The following is a 19711-nucleotide window of genomic DNA, read 5'->3' as shown; positions in this document are numbered from 1 at the left end:
TCTTTACTAATGCAATGTAGGCCCACACAGACTAAAGGATAATGATGGAGCACAATGCACTATTTGATGTACAAAATTACCAAAATGCCCTTCAATAAAGACCACACATGAGGTTGTTTGGTTGGGTTAAAAAAGAAGGAAATTATAGAATAGGAGATGAGATGAGATGAGTTGTCACCTTATTATTGGATGATGTGAGTGATTTTTAAAAAAAACTTGTTTTGAGGTTGTTTGGTTGGTTAAAAAAATAAGGAAATGAATTGGAGGTATATTATTGGATGATGTTTTGAGGTTGTTTGTGTTTGGTTCATTTTTAAAAATAAGGAAATAGATGAGATGAGATGAGTTGGAGGTATATTATTGGATGATGTGACACATACTTAAGGAAATCAATTTCTTGTTTTTTTTGTGTTTGGTTCATTTTTAAAAATAAGAAAATAGATGAGATGAGATGAGTTGGAGGTATATTATTGGATGATGTGACACATACTTAAGGAAATCAATTTCTTGTTTTTTTTTTTGAGGAAATGGATGGAAAGGAAGGTTTAATGAGATGAGATGAATTGTCACAATATTATTGGATGATGTGTGTGATTTTGAGAAATGAGATAAGATGAGATGTAATGAGTTGGATGATGTGACACATTTCTTGTGTTTGGTTTATTTTTAAAGATAAGACCATCTCCAGCAGGTAGGCAAATTTTCACCCCTTCTCTCCTGCCACATCACTTTATTCCCCCACCACATAATTCAATAACACTCATTTCCCTATCAACTCTGCAGCAGCTAGTTTTTCAAAAACTTTTTCACTTTATTTGGGACCCACCATAACCACATCACACCAACATATACCCCACCATATTTATTCACTCATATTTCTTATTTCATATATTATTATTACTATTGTAACTAATATATTTATAATTATAATTTTATTAATAATTTAATATTCAATAAATAATATTTAATATTTATATATATTACTAATTTAATTTTTAATATTATTATTAAATTAACATAAAATAACACACGATTTTATTAAGCACACGAAAAACCAAACATACAAATTATTGAAAACATTCAAGAAAACACACACTAAATTGGTAAATCTAGTCGAGGGTTGTTCCAAATTTTTGCCAAATGTGCTCGACGAGATCCTTCTTCAACTGAATGTGTTGGGCCCTATCACGTAGTTCGGCTCTAGTATGAATATCTGATTCGGATCTGGCTTGGACGTGCACTTGGAACTCGGGCAACACTTCTGTTTGAACATCGAAAGAGGAGGTAGAGCCAGAATTGTTAGATGGTTCGAAGTCGATATTTTCCCAGTTTCGTGAATACGTATCTCTCTCATCCTCGACTATCATGTTATGTAAAATAATGCACGCCCTCATTATTTTTCCTAAGACATCAAGATCCCACATTCTAGCTGGTTGGCGAACAATAGCGAACCGTGCTTGGAGAACCCCGAATGCACGTTTCACGTCCTTCCTGCATGATTCTTGTTGTTTGGCAAAAAATTGTTGTTTGTTGCCCTGGGGCATTTGTATTGACTGGACGAAGACAGGCCATTTAGGATAGATTCCATCAGCTAGATAGTATGCAGGATTGTATTGTCGCCCATTCACGGTGAAGTTTACCTGTGGTGCTTCACCCGACTCAATGTCGTCAAAAACCGGTGACCTATCTAGTACATTTATGTCGTTCAATGTACCAGGCAACCCAAAAAAAGCATGTCATATCCACAAATCATATGACGCAACCGCCTCGAGAATGACTGTTGCCGTGCCTTTGTGCCCACTAGTAAACTGCCCTTGCCAAGCCTTAGGATAATTCTTCCACTGCCAGTGCATGCAATCGATACTTCCAATCATTCCGGGGAAACCACGCTCCTGATCAACCTGGAGCAACCTCTGCAAGTCTTCAACATTTGGGCGTCTTAAGTATTCATCTTGAAACAAGGCTATTACCCCTTCACAAAACTTGCGAGTACACTCAATTGCAGTGGATTCTCCTATCTTCACGTACTCATCACAAGCATCTGCTGGGACTCCATATGCGAGCATGCGTATGGCAGCCGTACACTTCTAGATAGGTGTTAAACGAAGCTTGTCGGCATTATTCCGTCTTTGAGTGAAATAGTCGTCGTAATTGGATAGAGAGTCCACAATTCGTAAAAAGAGAGGCCTTTTCATTCGATACCTGCGTCGGAACTGGGCATCAGTGTAAGTGCATGATTCGGCAAAGTAGTCGGCCATGAGCCTCTTATGTGCTGCATGATGATCTCTATATATGGATTTTCTCTTATGTGTTTTTTCATTTCTCCTTTGCAATTCTTCAAGCAGTTCTTGCTGCCTATCAAGTATTTTTTCTTGTAACTCCCATTGTCGTTGGAACTCTTCAAGACTGAACTCATTTAGGGTTGGATCCATTGGATGATATGCTGAACAAATGGTTATAGGTATACTTATGATGTGCATTTGGTCAGTTTTTATAACGAATGGTATGTGTTCAAATAATTGACTTAACATGCAATTGCTGGGACATGTAGTCATTTCATATTTTGTATTGTTGTGCAGAGTGTAGTCATTTCATCTTTTGTATTATTGTGCAGAGTGTAATCATTTCATCTTTTGTATTGTTGTGCAGGGTGTAGTCATTTCAATCGGATTTATTCAAACATAAACAACAATTTTATTGAAACATTAAAATTACATTACAAACAGACAACGACTCTGAGGTTAAACACACATAACACAAAACACTTCAAAAATCAAACACACAAGCATAACACATGATCTTATTTGCCAAACAGATCCTTCCTCAACATATTCAATAATTCTTCTTCTTCATCGTCTCGATCTGGTTTGTTTTTCAATAATATACACATCTCCATCTGCTTGGCACGAGCGAGGCGATTCATAGCTGAAATAGTATTTGCTTGCTTCTCTTCAAAGTTATCACGAGCGTAGCTAGATTGGATAACTCCTCCTCAATTGCGACCTTCGATTTCCTTGAAGTGGATGATTTACTAGAGGAAGCTCTAGCTTTCTTCTTTGCAGCGTCCCTTCCCTCTGGACGTACAACGGTAGGAACAGATTCGACGTCGTCGCCACTACTCTTTCTTTTGGATCCACTACTTCCCGATTCATTTAACCCTCAGATATATTTTGGTTGATTTCGAACGATTTTCTATTCATCCACCAGAAAGTGTCACCCTTTTGGTTGTTCCCCAATTCACTGTCGTTACTAAAGTGAAAGTAACCAGTGAGTAGAACTTTGTTGTCTTTGGTGCTCCAACTATCATAACTTGATCTCTTGGATGATTGCTGGGTTGGAGGTAGAAAACTATGGGGAGTATCCCCATCAATATTTCCTAGAGAGATCTGGGTGGAAAATTCCGGGATATCGGTCGATCCACTGCTAAAACGGGGTGTAACCGGCTCCGTAGTCGGACCGGCGTTCGGAAAGTTCATATTGGAGGGAGCATAGCTGTTTCCAGGATATTGTTGATACCCATATGGCATATAAGGATTATTATACGGGTATTGCATGCCCATATTTGGAGGCATCATATACGGCATCTGAAAATTTGCCGACATCCCCGTATTCTGAGTATTTTCTGGGCGTTGCATATTAGGATTTTGAGGATTAGGAAAATTGTAACCTGGGGGCAAATTGTAATTTTGTGAAGGATCCATGAAGGTTGCAAAAAAGGCTTGACAATGGAAGAAGAAAGTAGAGAGATGCAAAAAGGAAGAAATAAAGGGTGTAAAATCTTAAAATTTTTTTGGTGTCCAAATGACACAAATTTAAGCTCTATTTATAGACCTTGAAAAATTAGAAATAATGGTATAAAAAAAAATTTAATTCGAATTATTTATGCTCCAAATCTACAATTTAAATATTAGGTGAAAACAAAAAAGAGTTGGTCCAATGGGGAGAGGGCACGTTTTCATGTGCATGGCTGGTCAAAAATCATGGGGTTGGTGGGGGCTGATGGGGCTGCGTGCTCCTCTCCCATTGGACCACTCTTCATTAATTTTTTTTTTCTTTTTCTTATATAGGAGGCGGGCCCCACATAAAGTGTATTTCATGCAATTTCACGGAAGGGAAATATTTCACCCCTTGGAAAGCTTTTGAAATTTCCCTTCCTATTTCCCTAGCTGCTGTATGGAAAAACCACCATTTTCCCCTCCTATTGCACTTGGTCTAAGTGCAGTGTTTTTTGGAAGAATTGATCTTTTCATTAAGGATGCCCATATCTATAGCCATATCTTTTAGTTCCATTTCCAAGTTTAGAGTTTGCACTCCTTTGAACATTAATTAATAGATGAATCCTAACCTTCAAGATTCTAGCAAGCAAATAAGTGGAAGAGACTTTAGAGGCAGTGAAGCAAATATACACACACACAAATCGCCTAGTTGAGAAACAATTAAAAAAGCTAAAATCTTACCGAAAGTAGAGAGGATGATGGTAAGAAATGGACAACAATTAATTATAAAGGTGTTGATGGGATAAAATGTATAATAATTCCATAGTTTTACAGAGAAATAGTCAGGAGTGAAACACGAGGGTTTAAACAAGGGCCTAATGTCTTGGAGATAAGAGTCAAGGCAGCCCCCATAAGTTCTCCGCCCCTCCTAATCTCTCTCATTCGTGTAGAAGGTGGCTTATTCCTATTTATTTGCTCCTAACCACAAACAACTCTACAAAGGGGTTTTTAGTATTAGTCCCTCGTATCATTAGTAATTTCATATCAGCCCATCAAATCTTAAAAATTATGTATTAGTCCCTTACATATTCAATAATTTCATATCGGTGCTGTAAATCTTGAAAATTGCATATTACGCTTTTATGCTTTGGTAATGAAAAGTGAGAAATCAGATGTGGTTTAACTCTAAATTTAGCAAATGTTGTATGCGGTGTATTTATAGTTAATATTAGGGAGAAATTAGAGCTGACCATTTCGCACCCCCCACACAAAAAAATGTTGCATTTAAGTTTAACTTGTTATAAAAATGAAACACTATTGTGGGCCTGTAATCTTATGGGTTAATTTGGTATGCAAAGTGCAAACAGGTTTAATTAATTTTCTATCCAAATCCATTTCTTAACCTCTTCAATCGTAATATCGCAGAGAATCCCTATATGGCTCTCCCCTAACCTTCGAGTCTTGTCCTCAGGCTCTTGAACAATTCCATTGGGTCTCATCTCCTGCTCCTAAGTCCTAAGTTTTAGTCCCACGATTCCCAAGGTAAGCTCTAGATTCCTCAGGAACTTAAAATCCTAGTTGCTTTGTTGTTGATTTGTTACTCAATTGACCTTCTGACGGTGCAAGTATGGGAGTGGGACATTAATTTCTTATCTAATTACCAATTTTTGTTAGGGACTTAAGTTTTAGTCAGTTGTTGCAAGTTGAACATTCAAAACATTTTTTTGCTGATTTAAATTTACCTTTCGGACAAATTTTTAAAAGGCCCTTTAGAAACTTATTCTCAAAAAATATCCTCTTCGAAAATATTTGAAAGTGGCGAAAAAACATCAAAAACTTTGCGGGATTTATGCCATTTATTTGTTTAGTTTGATTTGAAAATATCCTCTTTGAAAATATTTGAAAATATTTGTAATCTTATGGAATTTGCGGGATTTTTGAGAATAAGTTTCTATGGTCTATTTTGAAAACTTGTCCTTATCTTTCTTATCAGTTTATCTCTTACTTGATTAGTGCAAGTATTGTGATTTATGCCATTGATTTGTTTTCTCCCTTGAAAATTTAAAATTTAATTTTGCTTGTCTTACATTCTAACTTCTAAGCGTTTAGTCTAATTTGTGAGAGGTTAAATAATTGAAATCATATTCTATAAATTGTAACTTATAGCTTTTAGACCAAATTGATCCCTGTTAGGACTTCATTTTTAAATTGTTCCACGTATTTTCTTTTTTCTCAACTTAGTCCTATATCCGATGTTAGAGATAAACTTAGTCCTATTTTAACTTTTCATTAGAAAACTCGTTAAATAAAATTCAAAAAGACAAGTACACTGACCTAACTTTTCTCAAAAGACAATTATAATTTCTGTTTAGTTTGCTTTGGTTCCATAACAAACCGACAAACAAAATACCTTGTTTCTTCAAAAATTCGAGACGATAGTGATGATCTCCATGTGGGGACAAATGGCTGAGGATAAATAAATTTATGCTATCTTTTAAGTCTAAGATTGGAAATGTGAGTTCAAGATCAAGTGCTCAACTGAGAGCAACGCCGCAATGATAGGAGAGTGTCAAGTGCATCTGATATCCAACAAGTTCAATAAGTTCACTTAAATTGTGTATTTATGTAAATGTAGTTGCACATCAGATTACTGTTCCATTCTTTTTTTTTTCTTTTCTTTTCCCTTTTTGACCAATCTTCTCGAGTGCCACAATGTGTCATTATAAGGTAAGCTTGTGATCATAGAGTGGTTGGTAAATATGTTGTTTTTAATACAAAGTTATTATAATAGGTAATAGGGTATAAAGTACTTGTTTTCCTTCAACTCATTTGACATGTAGTACTCGGAATAATACTAGAAACTGTTGAGTTTTGACATGTTTGAGAAATAAATGTGAATGCATTTGAGTAATAAAGGAGAATGTTTCATATTTTTGACTAAGCAGAGTATTTTTGTATATTAGTTTATTAAGGAACCGAAGCAAAATTAATAGGAATTGTAATTGATCTTTTGAGGAAAGATGTTTAGGGTAGAAATGTCCTTTGAATTTTTTACTTAACAGATTTCCTAATAGAAAGTTAAAATAAGGCTAAGTTTAGATCTTTATCATCACTATTTTTTGGTTCCTATGGGATTCTGCATGAGAGCCTTATATCTTTATCGTCACTATTTTTTGAAAGTAATATAAAAACCAAGAAGACAACACATCTCATAATCACCTGCATGAGCCACAACTTGGAGGGGCAAATTACCAATTTGCCCCTGTTTTGCACATGCATGGACAGAACCACTCGCTTGCATGTAGGCGGTTTTGATATGTAGTACTCAACCAAGAAAGGCACCCAATGGAATGTTTGTAACATTTTTTTAAGTTCTCAACCTCATTGGAGTCCATGATATTTTAAATTAAGCAATAAAGCAATATACTGTGTAAACCTGAATTGTTTCACATGTTTAGAATATAATTACAAGGCTGCATAGGACTCACTATTTTTTGAAGTTATGTTGTAATTCCTATCAAGGTTGTTGATAGCGGATTGCGTCACGGTGAGGTACCGCTAAGGCTATTTCGGGCTATTGCGGCGAAATAGCGGGAAATAGCGCACAGTCAAATAGCGGTCAAATATAAATATATTTAAATATTCTAAATAATAAGAAAAATCATATAAAAAATCTAAAAATTCTACAAATGCATACTTGATGTCTAAACATGAAATAGATGTGTAATAATTACAAAATATTAACAAAGTACTATAATTATAAAGACTAAAGAATAAAAAACGTACTCATCTATCAAAAAGACCGTTATTTATCCCATTTCTTCAACTTTCAAACCTCTAATATAAAAATGCTCAACAATAAAAAGTATTGATTAGTAACATCATCATTATATTAAAAAACTAGAAATTTGACATAAAAAATAAAATATTCAAGTATAGATAAATAACAATATAAGTACTAGAACTTTACAATATTAAATTTTATCAACATATTATATCATTTATCAATTATCAATAAATAATAACTAAAGACCTCAGGGTAACGGTGAAGAGTCACAATTGATTCCCATACCAAGAAGTTAAATGATTTTTTATTTTCCCCCAAATTAGGGAAACATCTAATTTGGGCCAAATGATGAATTTATGGGATTGAAGAATATGGTGATTTTGTGGGACGTAGTAGCTTATCTTGTGACTTTTTTTGGGAAAAAAACTCCAATGGTGAATATTTTATGCAAATATCGGCAAATGACCCAAACAGAGACGAGCTTTCTCTCATTATCCACGAAACCCCTCTCTTCAAAAATCAAATTTTAATGGATTGTTGTTGGTCTTCCCTGAGTTTAAACACGGCTTTCAAGCTCATACATACTAAGAGGCGCTGGCTGCTCTCTCCTTTTGTAGGTAATTACAACTTAGAAATTTACAACTAATAAGCATTTAATTTCAAATTATTACCTTGTTTGTTCTTTCTGTTGTAGACAAAGCCCAACAGAGAGGAGGGTGATCGGAGGCATCACGACGTTGACCAGAGAGAGGAAGGTGAGACTGTGAGAGAGAGAGAGATGGCTGGCGTCGACCGGAGGCGTGTTGATCGGAAGCGCCGTTGACCGGAGGCGGCACCGAAAGGATCGCCGGAGGAGGTGAAAGAGAAAGGCCCAAGAGTGACGGGAGGAAGAGCAGGCGGTTAGGGCTTGTTTGGATTGAGGGGAATGAGGGTGAAGGGAAGTTAGGGAACCATTCACCTCCATTCATCTTGTTTGGGATCACTTAGGAGATGAAGTTAATTCACCCTAGTTCTTCTTGGTTCACCCCCTAATAGTATAAAAATTGTTACCCCAAATTGGGGTGTAACTAAGGGGAAGGGAATTCTCTTCCCTTCCATTCCCTTCCTTTCACTCAGTTTCCCTAACTTCCCTTCACCCCTACAAATCCAAACAGGCTCTTAGGGCAAAAGAGTCGGGATTGGGGAAAACTAAAGAGATGGCTTTTTAAACAACGGGTTCGTGTCGGGTTCGCGGTGAAGTATCCGCGGGATTAAGAAACACTATAGCGGTTTTTAGCGCTTTTAAGCGCTTTTTGCCGCTAAAATCCGCTTTTTTCGCGCATTTCGAGCGCATGGTGGTCTTCTCCGTTAATCCTCCCCGCGATTCCCTTAAGCGGGGCGGTGAAGCACCGCGACCGCGATTAGCGGCGCTATTTGCCGCTTTTTACAACATTGATTCCTATGAAATTGCATGATTGACATATGTTTCAAAGTATTTGCATGCACCAAGGTCGATGGATGTATTTAATTCTTCAAAGATTTTTTGGTGTACTATCTGTAGGATTGAAATTCTTAGGTTGTTTTTTGTAAAATTGAAATTTGAGGGTGTTTTCTGCAATTTACAAAAATTTTAGGGTATTTTTCGCAAATTCCATTTTTCTATTATATATATGTATACACCTAGAACTTCATTATTGTGTTTTTACGCTTTGAAATTTTTGGAGTTTTTTGTAAATTTAAAACAAATTTGGGTATTTTCAGCAATTTTCAAAACTTCTAGGGTGTTTTGTGCTAATTTTGAGCTTTGTTGAGGGCTTTTTGTATGTTTCAATACTTTTGAAATCCTTGGTATTTTTTTTTTTAAGTTTTGAATTTTTTTAGACTTTTTCAATTGATGTGCAGCCAACAACAATCCAAAAACATGATGATGATAAGAAGCTTGTGCAAGCTCGGTAGACTTAAGGAAGCTCTTCAATCTCTCTACTCCAACCCTACTTCATCTTCATCGTCATCGAACTCTGCTACCGCCGCCGCTGCCTACTCATCTGTCCTCCAACTCTGCATTGATTCCAATGCAAAACAAGAAGGTCTTTCTCTCCAAACTCATCTTACAGCGATTGGCTACTCCCCAGATTTGCACTTGAGCACCAAATTTATTATCTTTCACTCTAAAGTCACCGCCGACTTGGCTTCTGCTCGCAAGATGTTCGATTCAATGCCTCAAAGGAGCATCGTCTCATGGACTGCCATGATTTCAGGCTATGCTCAGAATGGTTACTCAGAAGATGCCTTGCACTTGTTCTCTTTGATGCGTTGCTGCTCTGGTTTCTCTCCTAATCAATTCACTTTTGGTGCCGCTCTTAGTGCTTGTGCTAGAGTGGGTGCCTTCAGAATTGGGCAGAAAATCCAGGGATGCATTGAGAAGAGTAGATTTTTTCGAGATATCTTTGTTCAGAGTGCTCTCCTAGATTTGCATTTGAAGTGTGGGTCGCTTGAGGATGCTCGCTGTCTTTTTCAGAGAATGGAAATGAGGGATGCCATCTCTTGGAATTTGGTGATTGGAGGACATGCAGTTAGAGGGTTAGGGGATGATGCATTAGGATTGTTCTGCTCCATGCTAAGAGATGGTAATTCTCACTATGTCTTCTTAACGTTTTTCCTTTCTTTGATTTGTGATGCTGCTTGCTTGGATAGGCAATCTGATAACCTGGTTTTATATTTGTTTCAATTTGGTATTGGAACTTAGACTGGGATGCAATGCTTAGAAAGAATTAATTTAAATCACACAAGATGAAATACAGTTTTCTTTGTTTTAGTTAAAAGCAGATGATCGTCTTTGCTATTACATATGAACTTCTCTCCAGAAAGGCACAACAATATATACCCCAATCAGAATGCATGCATTTTTGAGAGTCAAACTTGAAAAGATGTGGAAACTGTGCAACATAACCGCTTCTATGTGAAGTTGTTGCATGTAAGATAGAGAAGCTTGATGGATATAATCATGTCATCACTTTTATGTCTGCTTATCTTCAATTCAACATAGTGTATAATGAACATGCTTAAAGTTTTTTTTAAAAATATTTTACTCATGATATGTAATTATAGTCTTTGACCTCTGTCTTATTTCACACTGATGCCTGCTCATTTTGCGTCTACCAGTTACATGATGTTTATAGAACACTACAAGTTGCATTCATCAACTTTTGTATCTGTTCTTAATCTTTGTAATCCATTCCTTTACACCATTAGTGGTTAGTGTAACCCATTGTTCTTAATAATTTGCTACTTATTCATAAAATTGTACGTTTATCAATGTTTTATGTTAATATTTTATTATTCTCGCTTAAACAGGCTTTCTTCCAGATCATTTCACTTTCGCAAGTGCTTTGAAGGCATATAGTTGTACTAAAACTCTAAGCAATGTGAATCAGACCCATACTTTTGTTATAAAATCGGGATATGAGAACCATAATGTTGTTACTGGATCACTGATAGATGCCTATGCAAAATGTGGAAGGATAGACAAAGCAAAGATAGTGTATGATTCAATGCTCAAACATGATCTAATCTCTTGTACTGCATTAATCAATAGTTACTCATCAGAGAGATTCTCTTATAGGGAGGCATTGAACCTTTTCCGTGAGATAAATAGAACATGTATGGTATTGGATGATGTCATCCTTTGTTCCATGATCAATTTATGTGCAAATGTCACTTCATTAAGCTTAGGAAGACAAATTCATGCATGTGCTCTCAAGAAACAACCTCTCCTTGATGTAGCATTTGGAAATTCTCTCATTGACATGTATGCTAAGACAGGAGAGCTTGAGGATGCTCATCAAGCTTTTGATGAGATGAAAGATAAGAATGTGATATCATGGACTTCATTGATCACCAGTTACGGTAAACATGGTTATGGTGAAGGTGCAATTACCCTCTTTCTTAAAATGGAGGAGAGTGGAGTAAGGCCAAATGATGTTACTTTTCTTTCACTTCTCTTTGCATGCAGTCATTCTGGATTGATTACCAAAGGGATAAATTTTCTTAGTCTAATGGTGAGCAAGTATCATATCCGTCCTAGAGTTGAACACTACTCATGTGTCACTGATCTACTTGCACGTGGAGGTTTATTGGAAGAAGCTTATGATTTTGCATGTAATATGGATGCTATGCCCAACTTATCACTTTGGGGCTCTTTGCTTGGGTCTTGTAGTATATATGGAAATACATCCCTCGGAAGAATTGCTGCATCAAATCTTTTTCAGTTAGACCCTGAAAGATCTGTAAGCTATGTTGTTCTTGCTAATATTTATGCAGCAGCAGGATTGTGGGAGGATGCAAAGAAGATCAGAAAATTTATTGAGGAAAGATCTGTGAAGAAAATTGTGGGTTGCAGCTTCATATGGTTATAGTAGAAGACTTTCTATTTGTTAAAAGAAAATTGTGGATTTGAGTTCTTTGAAGGAATCAATGTGGATGATGAAAGAATTGCTCCTAGACATTAAGTTGTTGCACCGGGTAGAAAATTAAGAACTTATCGATCTCTATATATGCCATTTTTTACTGTATTCTCAAATGCGTGCTTTATTTGACGATAGGGGAGGGCATGTTGATGAAGCTGGATCCTCGATGGCTATGCAGGTATTGTCGCTCAATTCTTATGTTGTCTTATTCATTTTCATTAATTCTTAGGTTATATTATGAGATTTATTATGCTTGCAATATACGTGTTGGTTATTATTGTGAGATAGACACCCAAATAAGTGGGTGGATAAGGGACACTCACTTTCAAATGCACCAGAACCAAAAAGGTGCTTTGTTCCATTCAAGTGGGACCAGAAAACGGTATATATGCAACTGCATATTTATCTTGCTATTTTTCATTTGTCGAGAAGTCATTGTGAATCTAGAATCCTGGATAGAAGTCATGGGATGTTTAAGGATTAGACTTTTGGCTCTTAAATTGGTTCCACACTTTTTTAGTCAAAGGTATAATTTCATATGCTGATTTTCATTTGATACCAGTTACTACATTAGTTCATTTTACCATTTGAGACCGTGTCTGCAAGAAACTCAATCCAACAGTTAGGGCTCCTGATTGATCACAAAAGGCATTCCTTAGAAGCCATATCTGTCAATTTTAGTTGTCTATACTTGCCATACACGTCTCAAATTCTAGGCAGGTATCCTTTAGTAGTCTATATTTGCCATTGTTTATTGTTTCAGTTGCCATACACATCTCCAAAATTTATCAAATTCTAGTGAGGTATTTACTACCTTTATACTGGTCAAGGCTCTGTGACATACACTCACCAAATACATCACTATATTTTATATACATTCCCATGGTTGTTATAGATACAAAAGTTTTTATTCACATGTACTTTTTGACAGCTGAGTAATTACTTTTCCTTCTGATTCACTGGTAATCTGAAAGTACCAGGAAGTGGAATTCCTGTGCTGTCCATTGTGCATTTCTATTTATTAAAATGTCATATTTTAGCTTTTCGATTAGTTAGTTTATGTGACTGTCAGTTACTATTTTGAGCCAGGGAACAACGCTGATAATTTGTTGAAAAATTGATTTAGATTATTTATTATCTCTTCTGATTTTGAGAAACTCTATTAAACTTCTACTTCTGCTTGAATGTTCTTGTTGCAGGTTGCTAGGTTGGTTAGAGCCATTCGCATGGGTTGGATTAAGTTCGATAAACCAAAGGAGGAGCCTCAATTTTATTTATTATGAGGAGATGATTCTAATGCAGCAGAAAACAAGAGGCAGGGATTAAGTTATATTCCTGCACCTAAACCTAAATTGCCTGGTAAACCATTTGTGTTGCTTACAGAATGAATGAAAAATTCACGTTGTTTGGAAATAGGTTAGTGTTCTGCTCTTTTGATGTTCAAAGTTGATGTTGGAAGCACCTTGTTGAGTTAGATTTCACTTTCAGGCCATGAAGAATCATACAATCCATCTGTAGAATATAGCCCTACCCAAGAAGAAATTAACTCTTACCAGCTGATGTATGAGGAAGACCGTCCTAAGTTTATCCCGAGAAGGTATTTATTGCATCTGTTGTCTTGTATTCATCAGTTTCTTTGTTAATTCTATGACAGTTCATCTTGATATTAATTATTCATAATTTTAAATTCGAGTCCCTTAGAAGTGTACCTGCCTATGAGAAAGCTGTTAAGGAAGAATTTGATCGTTGTTTATACCTTTATCTATGCCTAGGGCTCAGAAGAAACGTGCAAGTTGAAGATGCTGTATGTATCTAAAAGGCCTTGCAATTTATTTTTTGAATCACTCATACTTGTTTACTATATTCTTATGCTTGACTTTGATCATATTTGGATTTTTCTCAACAGCATCGTATATGCTATATAACTTTCATTGTTTTATTTAAAGTTCATTTATTTGTAGTATGACTAGTATTTTAGGAATTTTATGCACTAATTTTGGCCCCATTTTCATAGATCAACATTGACCCTGAGTCTCTTAAGCCCAAGCTACCTAGTAAGACGGATTTGAAGCCTTATCCCTCAACATGCTATGTTGAGTATAGAGGTCACAGTGGACCTGTTAAATCTATATCAGTTGAAATATCGGGGCAATGGATGGCATCTGGTTGGTACTGAGTTTTTTTTTTCTTTTCTTGTTTTCTATTGCTACTTTTTGAGACACAATAGTATTCTTATTTATCAAATATAGTTAATTCTAGAATTCTGACATTATTGTTCAAAGGTTCAACTGATGGAACGGTGCGTGTTTGGGAGGTTGAGACAGGTCGTTGCCTCAGAGTCTGGAATGTGGGTGAAGCTGTTGAACACGTTGCATGGAATCCTTTGCCTGAGCTTCCCATGTTAGCAGTTTCTGCGTAAGCTAGCTTTCCAAACAGTTTTTTGACGAATCCTTTGCCTGAGCTTCCCATGTTAGCAGTTTCTGCGTAAGCTAGCTTTCCAAACAGTTTTTTGACAGTTTTTGTGTAATTAGCTTTTGAGTGTTTCACGATGTTAAATATTTCTTAATTTTTGTCTGATCTTACTTTGAAGGGGGTATGACGTGATTCTGCTGAACACTGGACTTGGATTTGAGAAGACAATATGTGGATAAAAGAGCTCCTACGTGTTGAGGAATCGCCATTAACTAATGACGACGGTAGTTTTTTTTATTATTTTACCTTTGTGTACTTTTATTTTTTCCAATTATTTTTTATCACATTAAATATATTTCACAGGAAATAAAACCTCTGCTGTGAGTTGGCTCCAACATACCAAGCTTGATGGCATCAGGTTGCAACACTTTAAGGTAACATGTTACGTCTTCATTTGCATTCTCTAAAATATTGCATTGTTTGCTTATTTCTTCTTGGGTTTGCCATTAATTCTATATCACTCTCCAACTTATGCTACTTCTTTCTATGCAGGCTGTATCAACAATTGAGTGGCATCGCAAAGGAGACTATTTCACTACAGTTGTTCCAAGTAATATCCTAGAGATAATATTTGATTTTGCTTCCAATATTAAACTCTTTCAACACTGATCTTTTTTTCTTGAATTTTCGCATAATTATCATTACTCAATATTTTAAGTGGCTCCTGCCTTTGCGTCTTATGAAAGCCCTAAGCTCTTTTGAGTAGGATGTGGTTTCATTCTTCTAAAACCATATAATATAATATTTAAAACCAGTTGAAATTAGAAGCATATAAAAATTAGTAATATATATCATACACAACAAAACGAATTAGTAAACTGGTCAGAAAAATTTTGCTATTGCAGAAGACTGTGTGAGGAAATTAACACCGGTAATATGTTGCTATGTTGTAGACATTAGCATTATTTATTTCATGAGTAATGTAAGATGGATGTAGCACTTGCGATGTCTTGTTTTAATTTTTATGAGTGAATATAATATCTAAAGTAACCTTGGCATCATGCCAAGACTTTATTCTTAATATATTGCATAAGACTTAACTGTTCATCTATGAAACAACATAACGCTAAAAATGATTGGAACAAGAGTTAGTCCACTTAATACTGATGAAACAGCTTTGCCCTTAAGTTCCTGGTATTACTATTCACCATCTGAAATAAATAGCGAGTACGCCTAGTAATCTACTAGAACATGTTTATTTTTATATAGAGCTATTTTGTTGGACTTACAGAAAACTGGTACTAATTTTTCTGGTACTTATGAGGTAAAGATTCATTGTTTGAATCATATTTGGAGCGTGCAGTCTGTTTATTCTTTCATATTCAGTATATTACTGATCGACATCTCAAGTGTGAGCCTTGACCTATAATGCACGTGATTCTAGAGCAATATTATTACATCAACTCTCCAAGAAGCATAGCCAAAATTCTATCAAGAAGTTACATGGGTTTCCGGTTTCATCCGTCTTCAATCAGTGCGTCCCATTTTCTTTGTTGCAACTAAGAAAAATATTTGTGTTTATGATCTTCTGAAAGCAAAGCTCATTAAGAAGCTTGAAACAAAGCTTCGGGAGATTTCATCCATTGCTATCCATCCTGGGGGTAAAGTGTTATTTATTATGCTCAAAATATATTGAACTGCAAAGTTACCCAAGTAATTCAGGCAAGATCATGGCAGTTGTCTCATTTTTAATCTCATAATAATGGTCATTCACAAAAAAAAGATCTTGCTTACAGGTGACAATGTAATTGTGGGGAGCAAGGAAGGAAAATGTGCTGGTTTGATATGGACCTTTCATCTCAACCATACAAAACTCTGAAGTATGTCAATAGATCCTGTTCTAACTTTTAGTTATTTTCACAAAATTTTGGCCGCCTCTCCCAATTTATTCCCTATCATTCAAAGGCTAGGTATTCCTCCACTGAGAGTTGAACTTGGGATCTTCAACATTGAACCTTCTGAATTGACAAGAGGTGCCGGGCGATGGTCCTCTTGCTTTTGGGATCTTCTTTTGTTAGCTCAGTTCTTTAATGAACATATTATCAATATCATATTTACCAACCTAGAATCTTACTGTTTGTAGTTTGTAATCATGATTCCTTTTTATTTAGATTATATCATATTTACCAATCTAGAATATTACTGTTTGTAGTTTGTAATCATGATTCCTTTTTATTTAGATTTGTTTGGGTACCAACATATGCTTGTGCATTCATATGCCAAAAATCATTTCAAGGTTGCATTTTGGTGGTACCTACTCTATATATTAAGTGCTGCGATATTTATACCCTTAGTAAGTGCACATAAATACCTTTAAGTATGCATCTGCCATGTCTAGGCCTACACTTACTGTTTTTATATAACGCCATGTTTGATATGTGAGAATTGAGTGGAGTGAGAATGAAACGAAACAGGGAATAAAATGGAATTAATGTGGAAATGGAATGCTCATTTCCATTTCCATGTTTGAGTGCAGTTAGAGAATGACGTGGGAATGAGCATATTGCGAATTTTTTTTATTCCCACTTAAGTGCAATGTCTGTTCCCTAACACATTGGGAATGGCCATTCCCACATAAAGCAGGAATTGATGAGAAGTGGAATGAGGTTTCTAGCTTCCAGAAACACTTCATGTTTGGTACGCATGAATCAGAAGTGGGAATTGACATTGCATTCCCACTCATTCCCGCGTACCACGTGAGGTGTAAGACTTCCAATACTTCATGGTCTACTCTAAAAGTTTTTGAAGGATTCATGATTAAGAGAGAACATTCTATATAATCAAGTGCTAATTTTTTTAGTGGCATTAATGATCATTTTTCTTTTGTTAAAATATCTCTAGGACACATCCAAAGGACAACGAATGTTGCCTTCCATCGATCATACCCTCTATTCACTTCTTGTTCCGATGACTGTACGGCATATGTATTTCATGGAATGGTGTACTCAGATCTTAACCAGGATCCTCTCATTGTTCCTTTGGAGATTCTCTGTGGCCATACATCCTCAAACGGCAGAGGTAACTACACAACTGTTATCTTTTTTAATGTATTATGTGTTTCATTTATTAACATTGATGTTGGTTTTAGATTTGCATTAAGAGCATATTATGTCATAGAAGCCTGTCTGAGTGAGCTTGTTTTGCTTATTTTAGAACATCAAAGTCTCAGGTAACTATCAGTACGATGTTCCTTAAGGCCAGGCTCCAGCAAGAGAGTGTAGGAGTAGGCTATCTATGTGATTGTCGGGAATCTGCTATGATCCTTTCTAAGCTAAACCAGTATTGAATCAGGTCCTGCTTCATTGCACGGAAGCATCATGGATTTGTCTTCCTTCTCCAGTTGGAAAATTTTCTCCCCCTTCATTAAAAAAGTAAGAAAGATGGGTCCCCCTAAATCTCATCTATTTTGATATAAGTCCCCCAAATGATCATATTTTGAAATTAGCCCCTCTAAACCTTTAAGTTGTCTCAAATTAGGCCCCATGTTTCCTTTTATTTAACCCCAATCCAAGTAATATCTGTTATAGTTTGTGTTTTCCCTTTTACCCTCGTCTTCAACCCAGCCTCTTCAAGCCAATTGTCTCTTTTAAACCCATGTAAAATTAACATCTTTTTCTCTATTATAGCAAATGAAAATGGTCCTCCTAAGGTTGAAGGTTTTCGTCTGAACATACATCGTAACTGAGATTTGAAGCTAGAGATCTCATGGTCTTTGTATCTCCATAAATATTATCATCTCTGTTCTCCGTCCCCCATAGTGCAAACCTTTGAGCACAACATACATGAAATAGTGTACAGAGACTTAAATGAACCTCATGAGTTATGCACCCAACATGACAACAAAGAAACTTTTATTATTGCTGTGCAGCAACAGTAATTGCAGGCAACATCAGATGTTGCTTACTCTTGTTATGTCCAAAATCTCATTTCTCCAATGTAAGAAATAATCACTTGCATTATCGAATGACGTCCTTCATTGAAGTGGTAAATTAATTGTTGATGAACATATGTACAGTTGATTCAAAGAGGTGTTTTTGGTGGCGGTTTGTTTTTTTTTTCCGTTAGCAACATCCAATACGTAATTCACCTGAGTTAAGGTCTAACAATTTAGAGTCATAGACTAGCATGCACTGATTTGAGACAACCTAAGTGTTTTGAGAGGATTTATTTCAAAATAGGAAGACTTTGGGAATTTCGTATCAAGAATGGATTTGAGATTTGGGGGACCAATATCTGAGAGACTCCTTTTTTTCTCCCAGGATTATGACTCAATAAAATTAGGTTTAACAATCTTCTGATTACCAACTCCATGGATTTAAAATGAAATGTTTATATCTCCTGTGTAGATTTGCCATGCTCAAGGAGATTTATATTAATTAAATCATTAAATGTCTCCTCGGAAAAAATAAAGTAGTGTGTCAGAGCTTTCCAAAGGTTATGGAAGAATGCCAGGTGCAAATGCTGAACTTCGCATAATGTGGGATTCAATTTGAACACACTATAGAACATTTAATGCTCTAATGAAAGAATAAGACATAAATCATCCAATTTGAGGCAGTGGCATATAATATGCTCTCAGTATCCTTATATTCAAAGAAACTGAATTCAGGGAAGTGAATCGACACTGATGTTTTTCCCCCTTTTGTAAGAAAAGTTAATATGAAGGATGGAAAAAGAAAAGAGATATTCTATCAGTTTCTCTGAAGTTCATGTTATCCTATATATGCAGGTGTGTTGGATTACAAGTTCCATCCAAGGCAGCCATGGTTGTTCACTGTTGGTGCTGACTCTGTTATCAAGCTTTACTGCCACTAAGACATCGCGAAATAGTCAGTTATTATGCCAGAGTTCATATCTCAGCAAGGCAACCAAAGGAATGCCATTGATTGTAGTGGGAGACGACCTAACCTCAAAAAAATGTTTTTAACAATTGCACTTCATTTGAGTTTTGATCGACATGGCAGTTGTATTCGGTTGATTTCAGTTCAAGTCCATTGATTTGAACACACAGGCAGGCTAGTAAATCTGACTTGTACATGCTCTATCGTATGCATCTTTGAAACAGACAGAAGCAAGTAGCTTTAAAGTTATTTATACTACTTGACAAGCATGAGTAACTTCAAAGCTTAGAATTTTGTATCAGGTAGATGGTTAAAATTATTTTATGGACGTTTTGTGCAAATTTTGTAATATATGGAGTTCTTAGGTATATTCTTTCCAGAAAAGTTGCAACATTTGAGGTGATATTTTAAGACAAACGGTAATGGCAAAAAAACTGTCATCAGAATTTA

General features: G+C 35.9%; 2 protein-coding genes and 1 pseudogene across 2 annotated transcripts; 2 read left to right on the top strand and 1 right to left on the bottom strand.

The window, feature by feature from the left end:
- Nucleotides 1039-3710, bottom strand: LOC109829621 (annotated as a pseudogene).
- LOC109831311 (pentatricopeptide repeat-containing protein At3g20730-like) lies at nucleotides 6429-11897 on the top strand. The gene is made up of 7 exons (XM_020398642.1): nucleotides 6429-6443; nucleotides 8198-8266; nucleotides 9244-9302; nucleotides 9385-10192; nucleotides 10462-10529; nucleotides 10645-10736; nucleotides 10837-11897. The coding sequence occupies exons 1-7, from the start codon at nucleotides 6429-6431 to the stop codon at nucleotides 11895-11897; spliced, it is 2172 nt and encodes a 723-aa protein (XP_020254231.1).
- LOC109831616 (ribosome biogenesis protein BOP1 homolog) lies at nucleotides 11895-19711 on the top strand. Its single transcript, XM_020398972.1, is given in 17 exon segments — nucleotides 11895-12126; nucleotides 13148-13364; nucleotides 13437-13545; nucleotides 13650-13752; nucleotides 13963-14113; nucleotides 14231-14363; nucleotides 14539-14576; nucleotides 14579-14644; nucleotides 14724-14794; nucleotides 14913-14973; nucleotides 15795-15893; nucleotides 15896-16021; nucleotides 16157-16189; nucleotides 16192-16240; nucleotides 17262-17276; nucleotides 17278-17438; nucleotides 19150-19711. Coding segments are annotated over 16 exon segments (1329 nt in total). The 5' UTR covers nucleotides 11895-12126; nucleotides 13148-13336; the 3' UTR covers nucleotides 19236-19711.

Source organism: Asparagus officinalis, chromosome 2, assembly GCF_001876935.1.
Source record: "Asparagus officinalis chromosome 2, Aspof.V1, whole genome shotgun sequence".
Classification (NCBI taxonomy): Eukaryota; Viridiplantae; Streptophyta; class Magnoliopsida; order Asparagales; family Asparagaceae; genus Asparagus; species Asparagus officinalis.
Note: the sequence above shows the minus strand (reverse complement) of the source record. Positions and strands in the feature narration are given on the sequence as shown.